At 53.3% G+C, this 19,795-nt stretch overlaps 1 protein-coding gene across 1 annotated transcript in view; it reads left to right on the forward strand.

The window, feature by feature from the left end:
* GLIS1 (GLIS family zinc finger 1) overlaps positions 1–19,795 on the forward strand; it is a 250,567-nt gene that overhangs the window by 159,053 nt on the left and 71,719 nt on the right. The window contains exons 3-4 of the mRNA XM_052637709.1: positions 3,098–3,980; positions 7,162–7,185. Coding sequence (XP_052493669.1) covers positions 3,098–3,980; positions 7,162–7,185 — 907 coding nt within the window. The remainder of the gene's footprint in view (positions 1–3,097; positions 3,981–7,161; positions 7,186–19,795) is intronic.

Genomic DNA, 19,795 nt, shown 5'->3' on the forward strand with positions numbered 1-19,795 from the left:
GAGGGCTGGGCACATTGCTTCATTCCTAAGTCAAACAGATGGTAGTGTCTCCCTTGAAGAATTTGGCCATGCCTTCAGCAGATACGTGCATCACTGTATTGTTGGGATTCATGAGATGGCCCCTGGGAAAGTGGCTGGAGTTGTTCCTTCCTTCTAGGGACCTGTGCTTACAGTTTCTAGAGATTGCGATGGGAATTGCCTGGGGTGACAGGGCTCAGCAGCAGAGCAGGGCCAGAACCACTGCCTAGCCTCACAGGGACAACGAGGGCAAGGAGAGGGGCTGCCTTAGCTGGCATTCAGAGCCAGGAGACCCTGGGGCCTGAGCTGACCCTTCCCTGCCTGATGCTAATCAAGGTTTTGCTGTTGATTATTCAGGTAACTCGCTTCCCTAGTGGCTCAGTGGTAAAGAATCCACCTGCAGTGCAGGAGATGTGGGTTCAGTCCCTGGATTGGGATGATCCCCTGGAGGAGGGCATGGCAAGCCACTCCACTAGTCTTGCCTGGAGAATCCCATGGACAGAGGAGCCTGGTGGGCCATAGTCCATGGGATCACAAAAGATTCTGGCTTGACAGCGACTAAACAACAAACTCGGGTAACTCAGTCAGAGAATGACACAGCTCTTCTCTTCTCCTAGTGCTGGTTGCTTTAACCTGGCTTTGTTATTTTTTAATGTACTTATTTTTAATTGGAGGATAGTTGTTTTACAATGCTGTGTTGGTTTCTGCCATACATCAGCATGAATCAGCCGTAGGCATACACGTGTCCACTCCCTCTTGAACCTCTCTTCCACCTCCCACCCCATCCCACCCCTCTAGGCTGTCACAGAGCACCAGGTTGGGCTACCTGAATCACACAGAAAATTCCCACTGGCATCTATTTTACACACGGTCTGTTTTTAAAGAGATTGCTCCAAACAGATGCTCATCTGGCTGCCCTTCCCTACCCATGCCCACCTCCGCCGGAATCAGGATCATGACCATGCAAAGAGCACTATTGTTTTTAAGCTCCACAAAGTCATAACTTCAGATAAGATCTTTAAGCTGCTCAGAGCTTTCTGCTGGCAATAGTGGGCCCAGAGTCCCCAGCCCTGTAGATTGGGGGTATGTGTTTGCTCCCTCTGATTCCACCTGGTGACCATGCTCTGGACAGCAAAGTTCCTGGGAAGGAAGAGAGGCCTCTGGTGAGTGAGGCAGAGACTTGTTCAAGTGTAATTGAGAACCAAACAGAAGAGCCCCTTGCCCAGCCTCCCATCCAGGGAGCACTTCAGGTTAGGTTTTGCACATGGGAAGTCTACACACTGGGAGGGAAGGGGAGCCCAGGCTCTGGTCCCAGCCCTGTCGCTGGTTTGCTGCTGTGGCTTCTGTGGGCCCCCAGCCCTCTTGGTAGCAATGGTGTTGGAGCCAGTGGTCTCTGAGGGCTCCAGGCTCTGACTTTCCTACTCTCCTGTCCTGTCTCTGCTCCTCCACCTCAAGGCTGGAGCTGAGGATGCCAGACCTTCAGGGACCCAAGAGGGAGGGGATGGGGCTGCCGGGCCACGTTGGGAAGCAGAGGGACAGGGGATGACCCCACCACCCCTGGCTCCAAAGAGCCCCAGGAAGACGGCGGTAATAAGGACAGTGCTGGTGGTACCCTTCACCCTGTCCTCCTCCCAGAGGCTGTCACAGCACCTGTCTCCTCCCTTGATCCTGGCAGCCACCCTCCGTGGTAGGGAGGTTTAGTCCTCATTTCACAGGTGAGGAAACTGAGGCTTGGCTGGGGAACGGTGCAAGGGTGTGTGGGGTCAGGCTTTGGGCACATCTGCAGGCCTCATACTCTGTCCAGCCAGCTGCTGGGGCTTCTCTGGCCCTGAGCCCAGTGTCACTTTGCTGGTGTCTCCCCTTCTCAGAATTCTCTGATGCCCAGCAGGCCCTGACACCTCTTTCTGCATGGACTTGTCCTGCATTTGGGAGAGGCCCCTTCTAGGAAGGTGTGATGATGACAGCGTCTTGACCAGCCGGGCCCTGCCCATCGTCATCCTCACCCTCAGGAGAGCCATTCAACATTGGGGTGCAGGGAGAGGTCCAGAGCATCTTGCCAAGGTCTGCACAGCGAGGTGTGGCTGAGCCTGGCCCCAGGTCTCAACCTGAGACCTGGGGGTTGGGTGTTCCCTAGTGGTCTGGTGGCTAAGACTCCATGCTCCCAAAATGCAGGAGACCCAGGTTCGATCCCTGGTCAGGAAATTAGATCCTGGGTGCTGCCACGAAGACAGAAGATCCTGCGTGCTGCTATTAAGACTCGGTGCTGCCAAATAAATTAAAAAAAAAATAAATATTTTTTTAAAAAGAGAGAGAGACCTGAGGGTTAAGAGCAGTTAACCTAGATCTCACACTGTCCCACTTGGCCTGCCTTCCCATGGCTTCTCCCCAGAGTGGCATTTGGTGCACTCACTCGCTTGACATTCTGGAACATTCCCCCCGAAAAAAGTTTTCTTCAGTTTTTCCTGGGATGACCCCTCACTGTGACTGTGATTCAAACCCCTACCCACTGATGTTCACAGTGGAAAAAAACAGATTGCTTGGGGCAAAACATCACATTTTTAGAAGTAAAGAATGATTACAAGAATTAAGAGAGATTTAAGGGACAAGTAAGCAGAATTTAAAACAGACTGGACTTGGTGTCCCTCAGCAAACCATTCTCAGCCTTCTTCCTCCAGAACTCACTAAAAGGTCACGGGCAGGGAGACAGGGCAGACCCAGGGAGGCCTCAGAGGCAGGACACATGGTGCTTGGCGAGGGTGCTGGAGAGGGTGGTCTGGATATAATAAAAGGACAAAATGCGCGCCTCACTGGCACCTTCCCCCACACAGTCATGTTTTCAGACCTCCTGCCTCTCTTGAACATCTCCCCAGCCCTCTCCTCTTCTTCTCTCTCCCCTCTTGCTCCATGCTCTTTCCTGCTCACTGGACCACCAGTCCTCATCTCTGCTGCCAGCCCTCAGCCTTCCTCCTCTGCTCTGGGTTTCTCCGCCGGCTCCGTCCTCAGGCTCCCACTGTCCCCGCCCGGCCCTCCCCACTGTGGAGTGCCCACCCTCTCATGACCCCTCTGCGCTGTCTTCCAGGTCCCCCAGGCCCCAGGCCACCTATGTGAATGGTGGCCTCCCGGCCACACAGCACATCAAGCAGGAATCCCTGCCTGACTACCGCGCCATGACGGAAGCTCGCGCACCCCCATCCGCCCACTGCCGGGCCCCGCCGGCCACAGGCCTGCACACAGACCTGGACCTCCCGGGCCGAGGCCTTGCCAACCCCGCACCTTCCTGCTACCTTCTGGGCAGCGAACCCAGCTCGGGCCTGGGACCCCCACCTGAGGCCCACCTCCCGGAGGGGGGCCTGAAGCGCTGCTGCCTCTTGGGGCTGCCCCCCACCTCGTCGGTCTCCGTCTCGCCCTGCGCCGCCTCCGATATCACTTCCATCATCCGCTCCTCCCAGACAGCCCTGGTTACCTGTGTCAACGGACTCCGGAGCCCCCCTCCGCCGGGAGACACGGGAGGCCCTCCCAAGCGGGCCCGGCCCAGCTCTGCGTCCACCGAGAGCCCTGAGGGCAGTTTGCGGCTTGAAGCCTGCCGGAAGGCCAGCTTCCTGAAGCAGGAGCCCGCAGACGAGTTCTCAGAGCTCTTCGGGCCTCACCAGCAGGGCCTGCCGCCCCCCTACCCCTTGTCTCAGCTGCCGCCTGGCCCGGGCCTTGGAGGCCTGGGGCTGGGCCTGGCGGGCAGGGGGTTGGCTGGGCGGCAGGCGTGCCGTTGGGTGGACTGCTGTGCAGCCTATGAGCAGCAGGAGGAGCTGGTGCGGCACATCGAGAAGAGCCACATCGACCAGCGCAAGGGCGAGGACTTCACCTGCTTCTGGGCAGGCTGCGTGCGTCGCTACAAGCCCTTCAACGCCCGCTACAAGCTGCTCATCCATATGAGGGTGCACTCGGGGGAGAAGCCCAACAAGTGCATGGTGAGTTCCCACGGCCTCCGGGTTTGCCCCCACAGTGCTGTGCCCGGCTCACTGCCTGGGGGAGCTCTGCCTGGGGGCCTCCCCTGCTTGCAGAGGGAAGGACCAATACTACGGATGTGGCCGCCGGTCACAATGGTCAGTGCCCCATTCACTGGGGACCTTGGGGGAGAGCTCCTCGGACTCATCAGGTACCCCCTTCTCTCCCCTCAATGGTCTGGTGTCACACACAGTTGTTCAGGTGGTGACACATGTGATCTGGGGTCAGAGCAGCTCAGCTAGCCTTCTCTCTTACACACAAATGCTCGTGTCCCATCTGCTGATGGCTGGGTGAGTCATGGGGAATATGCTCGCCCCTGGCACTGGCTCTTCACTCGGGGTCACAGGCTTGATTTCATCCACAGAGCACCAGGTCCTTACAGGCATCAGGCTTGAGAGCTGTGGGTGCCCAGGGCAGACTTTGGGGTGAGACCTTGGGTTAGCAGGTAAGGCCCTGGATACACCTGCAGCGTTCTGGCTGAGGTGGAGACTAAGGTTTCCAGGGACATCCCTGTGTTTGCACACACACACATGCACACACACACACACGCATGTTAACTGTAGGCACTGAGGCCTCCAGCCCTTCTGACTGGTCATTTTCATGTGCTGCTCTCACTGTGGTGGAATCTGTATCAGGTTAGGAATGTTGTCTTAGTCTCTGATATCTTTAGCCAAGCTACCCCCAAGGTCCCGCCAGCTCATCAGGACAGGTGCCTGCCTGGTAGTGGAAGGGCCAATGGAGATACCAAGTCCCAGCTCTGTCTTCCCAACTGTTGGGGCTTGGGGAAGGCAGAGGAAGGAAGCAGTGGGCCTGGTCTATAAGGCCAGCGTCATAGCCAAAGTTGAGTTCTTCCAACACTTGTATGCACTCACTGTCTCCGGGCCCTCCCCTGCCTCATGGAGAACTCAGTCTGGGAAGGGGTGCAGCTGAGGGAGAGGTGGACCTCTCCCTGTTCTTGCTCAAAGCACCGGGCAGCATTGTAGGGCCAGGGAGGGGGCGAGAAGCATCGGCAACCAGCAGCATAAACTCCATCCTCCTGGGACCCGCTGTTGGCCCTTGGGGCCCATCTGCTTGTGACTTGGGCACCCACTGGACCAGCTTATGTAACTTCAAGGAAATTATGTCCTGAGGATGAGAAGAAATTCACTCTATAGACAAGTGAGGGGCAGGGGATGGCCTCTGCCAAAGAATGAAAGTAGGATGGTTGGCATGCTGGGGTCGTGGGGAGAGGCTGGAGTGAGCAGGCTGAGAAGGGGACTGTATTGTGTGTCTTTGGGCTGAGAGTGTGCTGGAGGGAGAGCTGGTGGCCAGGCTGATTCCTGGTGATGCCCCTGTTCATCTGGGGTGTTGTGACACGTGACTTGTAAGAGGGCATGCCCCTCTCTGGAAGGAGTTGTCCAGAGCACATCGCAAAGCAGGGTCCTGGGCCGCACACAGTCCCCGTCTCTCTCTGAGATCCTGCGGTTGATAGCCACTGAGCTGCAGTTCTTCACATCTTCTCTCTGGGGGTGACCTCACTGGTACCTGCAAGGCCCTTGCGGAGGCTGCCTGACCTGAACCCTGGCATGGCACTTTTCTTGGGCTCCCATGTAGAGTTGATGGGAGGGAGGTGAGTGACCGGCTCTGAGATGGAGTCTGTATCCACTCAGGGAGGAGAAACCTAAACGGGCTTCATGGGGCAGGTGATGTTCCAGCCATGTCTATATTTATCTGGGGTTGCCAAGGGCTTTTGCAGATGAAGAAGTGGAAGTTCAGTAGGGCCCAGCTGGCCTTCCACCTGCTGCTGTGAGAACACTTCATCTTACCTCTTAGGGGATTTAGGATTATGGTAGTAAGACCTGCAAGCCCAGCTCCTGAGGGCTGACTGTGTGCAGGGGCTATTCTAAGCCTGTGGTCCTCATGCTCCCTGTGGTCCTCACAACAATGCTATGGGGCAGATACTATTTTTCCCCATTTTAAAGATGAGGAAACTGAGGCTCAGAGAGATTGTAGAATTTGCCCCAGGTCCCACAGTTAGAGACAAACCATAATGACAACAATAATAGAGGCTAATAATCTTGCTAGTAATACTAATAACAATGATGAAGATAACTTGCCCCCTGGTAGCTCAGCTGGTAAAGAATCCGCCCGCAATGAGGGATACCTGGGTTCGATCCCTGGGTTGGGAAGATCCCCTGGAGAAGGGAAAGGCTACCCACTCCAGTCTGCCCTCTGATGCCCTCTCACAACACCTACCGTCTTACTTGGGTTTCTCTTACCTTGGATGTGGGGTATCTCTTCACGGCTGCTCCAGCAAAGCGCAGCCACTGCTCCTTACCTTGGATGAGGGGTATCTCCTCACGGCCTCCCCTCCTGACCTTGAACGTGGAGTAGCTCCTCTCGGCCCTCCTGTGCATTGGAAAAAACTCTGATGCTGGGAGGGATTGGGAGCAGGAGGAGAAGGGGATGACAGAGGATGAGATGGCTGGATGGCATCACCAACTCGATGGACATGAGTTTGAGTGAACTCCAGGAGTTGCTGATGGACAGGGAAGCCTGGCGTGCTGCAATTCATGGGGTCGCAAAGAGTTGGACACGACTGAGCGACTGAACTGAACTGAACCCACTCCAGTATTCTGGCCTGGAGAATTGCATGGACTGCAGTGCATGGAGTCAAAGAGTTGGACACTACTGTGACGTTCACTTCACTTTCAAGGCTGCACAGCTAGTAACCTTGGGAGTGGAAGCTGAACTCTCATCTTTCTAAACTGTGGTGCTCCTGTTTGCGTGCAACTTCCCCTGTTAACTGATTGTTCTCTGGGGTTTCTGGGGCCAGCCCTGCCTGGTACCATCCTCTGAAGATGGTAGCAGAATCTCTGAGGGCTACCCTGTGTGCTGTGGGCGTGCTGCCTCTTCCAGAGAGACCGGTGCAGTAGGTAACCCAGGGGAAGGGGTGGGTGCTAGTCCGCACCCAGATAAATAAAATCTCCCTTCCCTGTAAAATTATTAATTTCTCATGACAGGCCTCTGCTACCATGTGCTGTAATAGACAAAGGAATTTTGGACCCAGAGCCTCCAGAGAACAGGAAATAGATGAGACACTTTGATTGAAGAGTAAATGGCCCACTAAAATAGCAGTTAATCCTTTTATTATCTTTCCAGCAGCCGTTTCCACAGTTCTTTCATGAGGTAAGCCTTCCCCACCCCGTCCAACTGTAACACTCCCGTCCTCGTCCTTGCAGCTGGTTCGCATTTATCCTGCGGAGCCTCTGCTCCCGCACCAGGCGGGCCTGGAGGAGCCTAGGCCGTTCATCCTCAGGCCCGGCCAGGGACCGGGGACTCGCTGTGCACCTTCCTTCCCTGGGCGGACGCACCACCCGCCCCCCACCCTGCCCTCTCCGCGGCCCATCCGCGCCGTCCAGAGGAAGCTCCCTAATCTCTTTGCAATATCCTGTTATGTTTCTTATGTTGTCGGAGTTGTCTTAGCCTTATTAAATTTGGGGTTTCATCTGCGTTACGATAGCAAGGTTACGTCCAACCCAAATACTGACGCGACGCCTCCAAGACGTTAACTTTGAAAAGATTAATTTCTTGCTTTCTTAGATTGGCTCTCCCAGACGGTTGGAATTCTGATTGTCTGAGACTGCAGAAATTAGCAGACTATGAGTTTGCTTTTTTCCACATTGAGAAAAAGACAGGCAGAAGTGAAGGAGGAGAATCTCTCATAACCTTAGGTTTTGTGAAGTGATCATGACAACAATTCCTGACTTTTGTGAAGAGCTTGACCAAAGCTGTGAGCACAGCATGGAAGGTGTGAAGGGCAGGTGAAAGCACAAACCTAGAGTCACACTGACCTGGGGCCCTGCCGCTTACCAGCTGTGTGACCTTGCTTGGGCAGGTGACTTAACCTCTCTGAATCGTCCTCCTCGTCCTCGGTCGCTCAGTCGTGTCCGACTCTTTGCAGCCCCACGGACTGCAGCCCGCCAGGCTCCTCCGTCCATGGAATTTTCCAGGCAAGAGTCCTGGAGTGGGGTGCCATGCCCTCCTGCAGGGGATCTTCCCAGCACAGGGATTGAACCTGTGTCTCCTGCACTGGCAGCCAGGTTTTTAACCACCAACGCCCCCAAGTCTCTGAATCGTACTCAATTGTAAAACGGAGTGATAATATTACCTACCTTTTAGGTATGTTGCTATTAGGTTTGAAAGAGATGACATAGGGAAGTGCTTAGTTAATTCTCATCTTCCTCAGGCATACTCTTCACACTGATCATCTGAAGAGATTCATACAGTAGCCCTAGGAGTTAGGACAGGGTTGTTGATGGCTATTTTGCCAATGAGGAACCTGAGACTCAAAGAGCCAGGCAGGAGTGAAGCCTGGACTGGAGGTCGGCTGAATGCTGCAGCCTCCACTGTTGGTGGGGTGGGCAGGACTGTCACATGTGCTGGTGGCCTTGTGGCCAGGTGTCTGCCAGTGACACACAGCCTCTGCTCGGTGCCAGACAGATGGCTATTCAGGGTGACTGGAGTTAGAAGGGGGAGCCGGGGCAGAGCCACAGGGAGGAGACTCTGGTCCCTGCTCTCCCTGTCCTGATGCACAGCTGAAGCCTCAAGTCTGGGCTTACATCCTGCCTGGGTTCCTCTGGCAGCTGCAGCTGCACTGACCATTGGTCCCTTGCCCCCTCCAGACTGTCCTAAATGTTGTTGGACCTGGGATCAGGGATATACATGAGAAAGAGGCTTGACTGGGTGTCTGAGATCACATCTCATAGGAAGTCCTGAGGAAGGAGAGACCTAGCTTATTCCGAGACAAGCTATGTCCAGCTATGGATCGCCTTGCCCCAGCTAAGGTAATGTCAGTTCAAAGACGCAATGTATCTGCTCTGTATCACCTGGTGCAGCTGCCTGGACCATTCCATAGGCTGCCCAGGCTCTCCCTTCAGCAGAGTAGAATCCTCAGTGCTGCTCATATCACAGCATGTGGGGTCCCGAGCGTCTGTCCCCGCCCCTCAGTGTCCTGAGACCAGCCCGGTGGGGGGCCACATTCCTGGCCAGCTGACAGCCCTGACTCATCTCAGCATCTATGGCTCATCCCAGGGAATTATCCAGGAGTTTGAAATGACTGAGCAGGCAGCTTTACCAATCCATCCTCATCATGTAGGAGGAGGGCATGGGGAAGACAGGCCCTGAGAGAGTGGGGATCCAGGATCGCACAGCAGCACATGGGGCAAGTTCAGTGGGCAGGGGGCTTCCTGATTCAACCGGTCACCAAAAGTTGGGGAAGTGACCCTCCAATGAAGGAAGATTCACCCCCTGAAACACTTGCTTTGCCGGAGGGACACCTCTCCTGTGTGCCAGGAGTTGGGGGTCTAGAGATGAAGGTGATGTGATGCCAGACCTCTAGCGCCGGGGAAGGATTCTACCCTTTAATCCTGTGGTCTTAACTGCTGGACGAGTGAGGGTGGGAGAAGAGCCAGGAGCTGCAGTTTTCAGCCTGGCTGCTTGTCGGAGTTGGTCAAGGCAGGATGGGAACATTACTGAAATACTCACTGGGTAATTTTCAGTACTTAGGGCTTCCATTCATGTGTGGTCTCAGCCCTCAGAACATTCCTGGAGACTGGAATTATTCCCATTTTACAGATGGGGAAAGGCTAGTCCAGTTCATGCCCAAGTTCATGTCTCAGGTGCATCATGGGGTCAAATTTGAACCCAGGTCTCAGCCTGACTCCAGAGACTGTGCGCTAGCCATGACCCCGAGCCGTTTCCCAAGCAGAGAATTGTCATCTGTTTACACAAGATAGGAAAACATCCAGATCTGAAACTTACTCAGCAAGCTGATACCGAGCGCCTCCCATGTGCCAGGCCCTGGTGGGCAGTGGGTTTACAGAAGGGGATCAGAGTCAACCTGGCCCCGTGGAGCTCTGATGGAGCAGGGAAGCATGTAGATGCCTGTGTTTTACTAGTTTTCCCAAGCCACTGGCCCATCATCTTAAGAGCCTGCAGGTCCCTGCCCTTCCAACATGATGGGCCTTTTGTTCTGTGTTAGAGAACACTCATGGGATGAAGAATAAGACCATTTCACCATGTTAAAAATCACTGTCACCTGAAAACAGTCTCCCTTTCTGGAGGCTGTGCTTTCTGGTGAGATTAAAAGGCTGTAAAATTGAGCATGGTTTAAACCCCTTGCCCTGGAGGAGCCTGCTGTACGTGAGCCCATAGAGGCCAAGCTGGTCCAGCCAGGTCTGGTCACCAAACCCACCCGCTTTGGAAATGGGCCTGAGCCTTGCCTCGTTCTGAGGGTGGGGAAGCGAGAGGGTCTGGGTAGGAAAACCTTTCTGAGCAAATGCAGTCCTCAAGTTAGCCCTGTGCCCTTGTTAACGGCCCTTACTGAGGTCCGTCCTCTGGGCCTTGGCTTTTGCTGGTACCTCCGTAGGGAATACCTTTTCCAGCCTGTATGTGTGTGGCTAAGTTATTTCAGTCATGTCCGACTCCTTGCCACCCTGTGGACTGTAGCCTGCTAGGCTTCTCTGTCCTTGGGAGTCTCTAGGCAAGAATACTGGAGTGGGTTACCATGCCCTCCTTCAGGGGATCATCCCAACCCAGGGATTGAACCCAGATCTCTTACATCTCCTGCATTGGCAGGCAGGTTCTTTACCACTAGTGCTGCCTGGGAAGCCCAGCAAACTCCTAACCATCCTGCACAGCCCAGCCCAGTGTCCCCTCCTCGGCTCCCCGCTCTGTGCCTCCTGTTCTCCCAGCATGTGTTGCCCCATTTATAACAGTGCTCCTGGTGTGAATGTCTTGGGGACCACATGCTGTTTGGCGCCTGGCCTGGCCTTGGAGGCAGAGATGCTAAGCCTGTACCCAAGGCTTTGCTGGGGTGGTCACCTGACCTCTGTGCTCTGAAGCTGTGTGAAGTTGCCTGGACACTGTCCTCCAGAGCAGTTTCTTACAAAGTTGCAAGATTGGAGGGACCTTAAATTTGGTCACAGCCACCCCTAATCTGATACTTGAAATTTTCCTGTAGGAAAACCTTAATTTTAAACCTGGCCAGCCTGTGATTGTGTGCAATTGACTTGACTTTTGTGAGCCTGTTTTCTTACCTGTAAAGTGGAGAGAATACGACTATTCTGAGGCTTCGATGAGGGACTCTACATGAGATGCTTGTGCAGTGCCTGGCACACAGTAAGCACACAGCGCATGATCTGACTGCTCTGGGCAGTTTGCATTAGGATACGAAAAGAGGGAGGGTCTAAAATGCACAGCGGTCATACAGTCCTGAGTGTTCCCAGAGGAGCAGAGACTGTCGCAACTTCCAGCTCGGCCATGGGTGTGGCCTTGGATGGGTCACTTGGCTATGCTGAGCCTGGTTCCTGATCTGTGAAATGGGGTTGATGCCTATCATTCTGTGTTTCTTGGGGCTCAGCAGATGCTCCTGCCCTTTCCCCTCTTGAAGTCAAGGTTCCAGCTCCACAGATCTTGCCTTATACTGGATGCCTTCCTCTCTTCCCCAGTTTCTAAAACTCAAACTCAGGGGTCTTCGTAAGGAGAGGCTTTCTGGAAATTTTAGCCTTGGGAACAACTCAGAGCCCTGAGGGCTCCACTCATCACCATTTAGAGGGGGAAACTGAGGCCACAGATGGAAAAGACTTGCCTGGAAAAGAGGAGAGGAAGGAGACTCATCCCTGCTCTGCTGCTTGCTGACTGTGCAAACTTGGACCAGTCACTTCACTCCTGAGCCTCCACTAATGCATCTGTAAAATGGGGCTTGTGATGCTCACCCAGAAGAGTCTCTGAGGGGTGGAGGCTTGTGCTTTGAAAACTGCAGAGGGCCCTGCAGAGGGTATCAAGTTGAGTCCCCAACTCCCAGTCCAGTGCTCCTGCCTACAACCAAGCCTGGAGTACACAATCACCCTCATAGGTCTGTCCCTTCCAGCTAGGTTTTCCAACCAGCACAGAACCCATCAGCCACATACTTCCCAGATGCAGTGCCTGGCCCTTAGGCCTCTGTGTGCAGCTCTTCTGCCCTCCCCCTCCTCTGCTCCACAGCCCCCCATGCCCACCCCTCTCCCTTCCACATCTGTCCCCCACCCCTGCTACTCCCATGCACTCCCCCATCCCCAGCCCTACCTCATCTCCATCCCTGACTCCCCGCCCCCCCATCTTATTTGAAGTCTGAGTCAGGAATTGGTGAGTCGGGGAGGACCAGTGGCTAAACATAGAGGGTGACTGTTGGGGTTCAGATCCCCGCTCTGCCCCTTAACCAACAGTGAGACCTCAGACAAGTCACGTGGCCTCCCTGGGCCTCAGTTTCCTGCCTGTGTAAAAGGAAGAGTGTTGTGAAAATTAAATGAGATCATGTGTATGGAGCGCTTACCTCATGCCTCCTGGCAAAATACTCCATGCTTCATGCCTGAGAACAGGAGCTCTTGTTATTCTTTTTTTTTTTTTTTGAGTCATCAAACCCGAGCTCTCAGACAGATGAGAATTCCTGGGAGCACCAGACTGGAGGGTACAGGAACACTGGCCAAGTTTTGTGAAGTCAGCACTGCTTTATGGAATATGAAAAAAATTAAGGATAAAAAAACACAGCCCTCTGAATTGAATTTAAAATAATAAAAGAGAAGAAGCTTTTGAATTTAATGTAAGTGGAATTGAAATGATTCTCTTATTGGCATGAGAAAGTCAGATAAAATCAACAGTGACTTGAAGAAAGTGTCCAGAACATGTTTTCTAAGAGGGACATCCTGGAAATGGTAACCTTCACGATTGAGCATTAACAGGCTCTGTCTCCGCTGATGGCAGATGGGTTATCTGAGCCGACCTCCTGCGCCTCACTTGGCCTGCTACAATGATGGACCTCATCTGTTAAGTGAGTGATGAGCCACACCACCCCTCTGTAGCCTCAGTCGCCTCCACGACCCAGGACATGCAGCTTACCTATTTTCCTCTGTGGGGAGAGTATCTTGCCCTCAGCTGTGTTGTCTCTCCCCCTGCCACCCTGCCACCCCACACCACTGCTAGCTCCTCAACACAGTTTTATTGATACCCTTACTGCACCAGGGTTTCCCTTGTGGCTCAGCTGGTAAAGAATCCGCCTGCAATGCATACGACCTGGGTTCAATCCCTGGGTTGGGAGGATCCCCTGGAGAAAGGAAAGGCTACCCGCTGCAGTTTTCTGGCCTGGAGAATTCCATGGACTGTATAGTCCATGGGGTCGCAAAGAGTGAGACATGACTGAGCGGCTTTCAGTTTACGGTGCCAGGTTAGATGCTAGGAGCAGGGGGTGCAGCATCGAATGAGGAATGGTCCAGTGCTGAGTGCATTAACCAAATGCTGCAGAGACACAGAGGAGGGAGAAGTCACCCCCCAGCAGGTCATGAGAGCTGGGCTTTGGAGGGAGAGTAGGGGGTTCCCCATGCATCATGAAGGAAGGCATTTCACGGAAAGGGAACAGCCACACAAAAGATGTGACGGTCTTGACCTTGGGGGGAACATAGGTAGCTTCTTGTATTTGAAGTGTGTTCTGTGCATGGGGGCTGGGAGCAGAAATGGTGGTTGAAGTTGGCCCTTAAAGGACCTTGAAGTCCAGTATGAAGAGCTTGGACTCTACTCTGAGTGGTGGGAGGGTGCTGAGCAGGAGAGTGAAAAATCAGCATTGACATTTAGAATATTGGGTGTGTTGCGGGAGCATCTGAGGGGGAACAGCAGTAGGCAGATGAAGACACGGAGGCCCAGGAAGGAGCCTTCTTTCCGGGTCTGCTAGAGCAGAGAGTGGAGCCTGGCTGCCAGTCAAGGCCTGGGCACCACGGGCCAGCCCAGCTCAGCTCAGCTCAGCTCAGCGAGCCAGACACAGTGTCTGTACCTGATTGGGTACCAGAGCTCAGTCCTCCTTTGGAAACAGCATCCAGCACATTTACCAGTGGGAAATGGGAAAGGCATTTCCCATAATGTGGCTCCGTAAAGTTTGCACAACTGTTCTTTGTTTTCCGTCCATCCCCACAATAAATCTTCCTCCACTGCCAGGATTTGGGCCTCCGGGTCTGTAAGTGATTACCGCGCCAACTCGCGCAGCACTGCCTCGAGATGCATTCTTCTGACGTGGGTAATGATCAAATGAGAGCCCATCACTGAGACTCACGGCCTTGTGAGTGGCGATTTCCGAATGGCTGGGAGGTGGCCGCCTGCTCTGGCCTCCTCCACGTACCCGCACTGCCCTGGCCTCCCTTGATAATCAGCCATGTTGGGGACATAGAACAGAGAGCTCTATGAGATCATGGGAGGCCTGGGCTGTGCATTTCTTAGGGATGGTGGTCTCTGCTGTCATGGAGGAAAGCAAGTACCCAGTGTGTGTTCAGCTGATGGACCATCCACCATCCTCTCTGTTGGACTGAGACAGAAAACATAGGGTTTTTCAAGCTAAAAGGAACATTTGCAGCTTCTAGGGCATGGCCAGGCCCTGGGGTGAAGTTTGGATAGATAGCTCCTGTGCTCAAGGAATGCTTAGGGCAGTGGCAGGACCCTAGTGTTATAATGGCCTCATTGAAATCCACAGAGGGGAAGCTTCCTGGCCAGGTTCACATCTGGGACCCACCTCCTGTCCCTGGTTCCACACTCCATCATCTTCCCACTGCCCACACTTGCCTTCTGCACCACAATGTAATCACAAGATATGACGAGCCCCTTGTTTGGGGAGATAGTTGGGCCTATGGTGTCCTCTCTGACCAGGTTTAGTTGCCAGTGCACGCGATAGCAGTCGGAAGGCAAGGGAGTTTGGCCCCAGAAGAGTCTGCTGTGCCTCCAGGACTTGCCCAAGCTTCCAGCCCTACTCCCTGCTCCCATTGCTTCTCCCCAGGCATCCGGGGCGAGAGGAGGTGGCCTCGTGGAGGCCACAAGTCTGAATGCTTCTTGTTGTGTGCTGGGTCGTACATTTGCTGTGTGCTGATATGGAACCTGAGGCCTGTAGAGAGGGTTTGGCTCATGGAGATCACAGAGCAAAGGAGCCAAAGCTCAACTCCCTTGCTTCCCAGTGCAGTGTCTGTTGAGCACCTACTATGTGCCAGGCCCCATGTTGAAAGTTGATTTGTGTTGCCTCTGGCTGTACCACCACTGCCTCCCAGGATTCTGGAGAACGCCACTTTGTGTTGTGTTTGCATGGTGGGAGAACCCCCCCAGGGCCTCTCCTCTGATGCTGTTCCCAGGCCCTGCAGCACTTTTTGACTGAGGAGGACTCAAGGCTCATGGTGGGAGATGGCTCACTGGAAGTCACACAGAGGAGATGGCTGGCAGCTTGTGCAGTCCACATGGGTCAGAATCACTTTCCCTCCTGGCAGGATCCAGTTCAGGCAGCCCTGCCCAGCAGGCTCCAGGGAGGCTGCAACCAGTGGTGGGTTTCAGATACCACAGCTCCTTACGTGCATTAAAAAAGTATGATGGTTGACTGCTGTGGGTGTTGGTCCCAGAGGAAGCCTGGCTTGTGCAAATGCCCACCTAGGTGGGCACCAACACGCATCTGCAGCTCCTCTGCCCACCCCAACCCCTTATCTTCTTCATGCACATGTAACCACCTGGCCTTGGGACTCAGTTTCTTTACGTGTGTGACAAGGACTTTGATCAGTTCCAAGCCTTTAGGTTTCCTGATCTCAGCTCCACCAGTCTGGGTGAGACAGCGTGGGCCTGGGGTGCAGAGCTTTGTTCCCTCCCCAGCTTTGCATCAAACAGTCTTGTGGCTCTGGAAGAGCCACCAGATCCTCTGGGACTCTGTTTTGCCATCAGTAAGATGGAAGGTTTGGGTCCAGAATCCCTAAGATCTTTTGAGCCTAGTTGCCTTTCAGCATTCCTGGCTGGGCCCTCAGGAAGAGGAAGGAGGTGGAGGGCAAGGAAGGGGCAGATGTGGGCCGCTGTGAGCTGTCCAGCCTCAGTCGCTTCCACACTTGCTCTGCTCCGGCCACAGGGGCTCCTGGCTGGTCCTCACACATGCCAAGTTCATATCCACTTCAGGCTCTGTGTGGCTCTTCACTCCGTCTGGGATTCTCTTGTTCCAGCCCTGCCTCCCTTTCACTCAGGCCCATGGAAGCTTTCACTGAAGTTCAGGTCACCTCCTCCAGGAGGCCTTCCCTGACCACCAGTCTAATGTAATATCTTCAGTCACTCTCTGCCCCTCATACTATCCAACATTATGTGTTTGTCTCTGATCTGTTCCCTCCACTTAGTTGTTAGCGCCACAAAGTCCAGATCTTTTTGTTTTGTTCCCTGTTGTGTTTCCAAGGCCTTGAACCATAGGTGATGGACAGCTATTTGCTGAATAAATGGGATTGAGTTCAAAGGCAGAGGGTGTAACTCAGTGGGACAGAAGTGATGGAGCATTCTGGAAAGGGCCTAGGCTGAGAGCCAGGAGCCTTGTCCTTTAAAGTGAGTGGTTTTGCTACAAACTCACAGGGTCGTGGTGAGGACTGCATAGGTCGCTGTCAAAGGGGCATTTCTGGGTTAGGCTGGATGGGTAGTGTGTCCAGGGAGCCCAGCACAGCACCCGGTGCACGGATGGTGCTCAGCACGTGTTAGTTCACTCCTCCCACCCCATCCCTGCCCTGATTTCCTTCCCTCCTTAACCTGCAATATCAGGATAAAGGGAAGTCTGTACCCCAAGTTATCCACCTCATGGAGAGTCAGACCCAGACAGGGGCTTAGAAATCATCTGACTCAATCCTGTCTGTGGATTTGGAAACTGAGGCCTAAAGAGGAAGAGTTCTTGTCCACGTTCCTGCATGGTTTCTGGGGCTTGGAGAGAAATTTACCATCAAGCCCTTCACAGAGCAGAAGCTCTGCAGTTAGCTGCTGCTGCTGCAGCTGTTTATCGTTAATTCAGTCTCCACAGATCTTGTTTTTATGACCACGGGCCCAAAGATAGAGCAAGAGTACAACTTTGCATTAATTGACAACAAAAGGAGTATTACAGCCAAGAATACAACAGAGGAAATGATTAAACTACCCCAAAGCAGCTACTTTAAAGTGTGAGGAAGGAGGGAGAGAGGCATTTGCAAGGAGTCTGCTCTCCTCCAGAAAGCAGGTTAAGCCCTTTGTTTTCTCAGGGAATTTTTTGCTGTTGGCATTACTGTCCTGTTTTATGGATGAGGATCCTGAGGCTAAGAGATGTTAAGTGCTGGGAGTCCAACCACGGCTCCAGGATATCGTCTGTATCAGAGTTTTTTTTCTGTAATCAAGCATGAGTGATCTTTCTCAGTTTTCAGTGATCTCAGCCCAAAGAACGCCTGTCATCTTAATTAGTGACTGCGACTCCCCAAGAACAATCCCACATGATCTGGACTTTGCTTGGATCCTTCCACTTAACCTACACTGGTTGAGGGGATGGGGTTTGCTGTATCAAGAGTCAGCATCACAAGCCCAAGGCATCCTTGGGCCCCCTTCCCTGGCTTCTTGTGCAGGGAGACAGAGACCTCATAGGTTAGGAGAGCTGTGTGGAGGGTCATAGGAAGGGAGGGGTTCGGGGCCAGCTGTCTGGGCCTCTGGTCTTGGGGACAGGTGAGAGAACCAGGTCAGGCTGGAGGCCTCTGTGGCCGTGACTGTGTGCACAGGGCAGGAGAGAGAATGTGGGGAGGTCCCACAGCCAGTGAGAGTTGTGGAGCTGGGATTCTGATCCAGGGAAGAAGAAGGCATAACCACTCCTCAGGAAGAGCTGGACCCTGCCTTCAAGGCTTTTGCAATTCAATTGCAATCCCTTATTCACCATGATGTTGGTTAGGCAAACTGTTTTCTTCTTCTGGTCTCAGTTTCCTTGTCTGTTTAGTTGGAGTGATAATCCTGCCTCATCTGCTGCAAGTGGTTTACGCCCCTCCCCCCGTGTCATCCTCATGACAACCATCACCCCATCGTCCCAATGAGGACACTGGGACCTGGTGAGGCAGGGTGACCAGCAAAGGGTCACATGGCAGGTCAGCAGTGATGCCCAGGGTCACACATCAGTGGTGATGCCCAGGGCCACTTGGTGGGTCAGTGGTGATGCCCAAGGTCATCCACAGGTCAGCAGTGATGCTCAGGGTCATGTGCAGGTCAGCAGTGATGCTCAGAGTCACTCAGTGGGTCATTGGTGATTCCCAGAATCACAGGTCAGCAGTGATGCTTAGGGTCACACACAGGTCAGTGGTGATGCCCAGGGTCACTCAGTGGGTCAGTGGTGATGCATGGGGTCACAGGTCAGTGCTGACGCCCAGGGAAGGCGTCACCTGTTGCCCCTCTCCTCTGAGTTCTGCTTCCGCTTATGCCCCGGTGTGATGGTGGTGTCTGTCGGGTCAGTTCTGTTCACTCTGGGAAGCTGGGGGAAGACGAGGTGTGGTCCTGTGGCAGGAGGAAGAGAGGGTCTGCCGCCTGCAGGCAACATCTCTGTCAGGGAGTTTGAGGCCTGTGCCTTTGAAGCGCCAGCCCTTTAATCGTCTTCACATTGTGAGCCCAGAAAGGTTTGTCCTGACCACTGGTTGGCAAACTCAGCCAGGGAACACCCCTGTGCACACACAGCCAGGCAGTAGTTTCAGCCTTTCAGGAGCTGTCTGAGGTGGTTACTGTGGGTATAAATTAGATTCACCTGGCAAAGCCCACTTCCCACTGGAATCTTCATGAAACTCTCCCTTTGGATCCTGTCAGAGAGGGAAGCATGCAGGAGGCCTAGGTCCCTGGGGAGTCAGCAGGTGGGAAGTCAGAGCTTCCTGGACTCATTGGTGAGATGCGTAAAGCAAGCCAGGCCTCATCAGGACAGGTGCTGACCCCAGCACTTTTGGCTTCAGCCTCTTCTTCCATAAAAAGTACTAAAACTTATATTTTATGATGGCATTGGTTTCAAGACAACATATTAATATTATGTAGTAAAACATTTTATTTGACCTGGTGTTCATGGTGGTGGTTTAGTTGCGAAGTCGTGTCTAACTCTTTGCGACCCTATGGACTGCAGCCCACCAACCTCCTCTGTCCATGGAATTACCTAGGCAAGAACACTGGAGTGAGTTGCCATTTCCTCCTCCAGGGGATCTTCTTGACTCAGGGATCAAACCCACGTCTCCTGTGTCAGTAAGCAGATTCTTAACCACTGAGCCACCTGGAAAGCCCTTTTTTAAAATCCAGAAGTCCCTTGGCTCTTCTGATTATAAATTAAATTCAAACATTTTCATGGGTTCCTAAAGCATTCTGCACTCTGTGTACTGTGTGTGCAGTGCCTGGTGGACAAGAGCAAGGCCTGCAGAGGCTGGAGCACTTGTGGTGCAGTCCAGGCCTTGCCTCCCTCCTCTTCCCTGGGTCTCAGTTACATCCTCTGTGAAGAGGAATGACTGGAGGAAACCCCCAAAAATCCTGCTGTGGTCGTCTATGCTGTCTCCTTCTGTTCTAGCGCATTGTACTCCTGATCATTGAGTTCTTGTCTTTCATGAAGAATTCTTGAGTATTCACTACAAAAGATCTAGATTCTGTTAAAGCAACATTGATGAAAGAAAAGAACATAAATACATGAAAACCCTAACCTCACGTAGCTACTGCAATTAAATCTTACGTTTAGTGGAGCTTCCTGGAAGCCAAGGCAAAGAAAGCAAGTTGTTGAATTGTAGACTTCTTGTCTGGTAAAGGAACCAGAGCAACCAGCTGGTGTCTTGGGGGCAGTTTTGTATGGATATCAAACCTTTGTGAGGCCACAGTGAGAGTCACATGAGCTGATTGTTAGAGGAAGGCTGTCCAAACCACGAATGATGATCAGAATCACTGAACAAAGCCATAGACCTTGTTTTCACAATTAACTTTGCTAAAA

Source organism: Budorcas taxicolor, chromosome 3 (assembly GCF_023091745.1).
Source record: "Budorcas taxicolor isolate Tak-1 chromosome 3, Takin1.1, whole genome shotgun sequence".
NCBI classification, from domain to species: Eukaryota; Metazoa; Chordata; class Mammalia; order Artiodactyla; family Bovidae; genus Budorcas; species Budorcas taxicolor.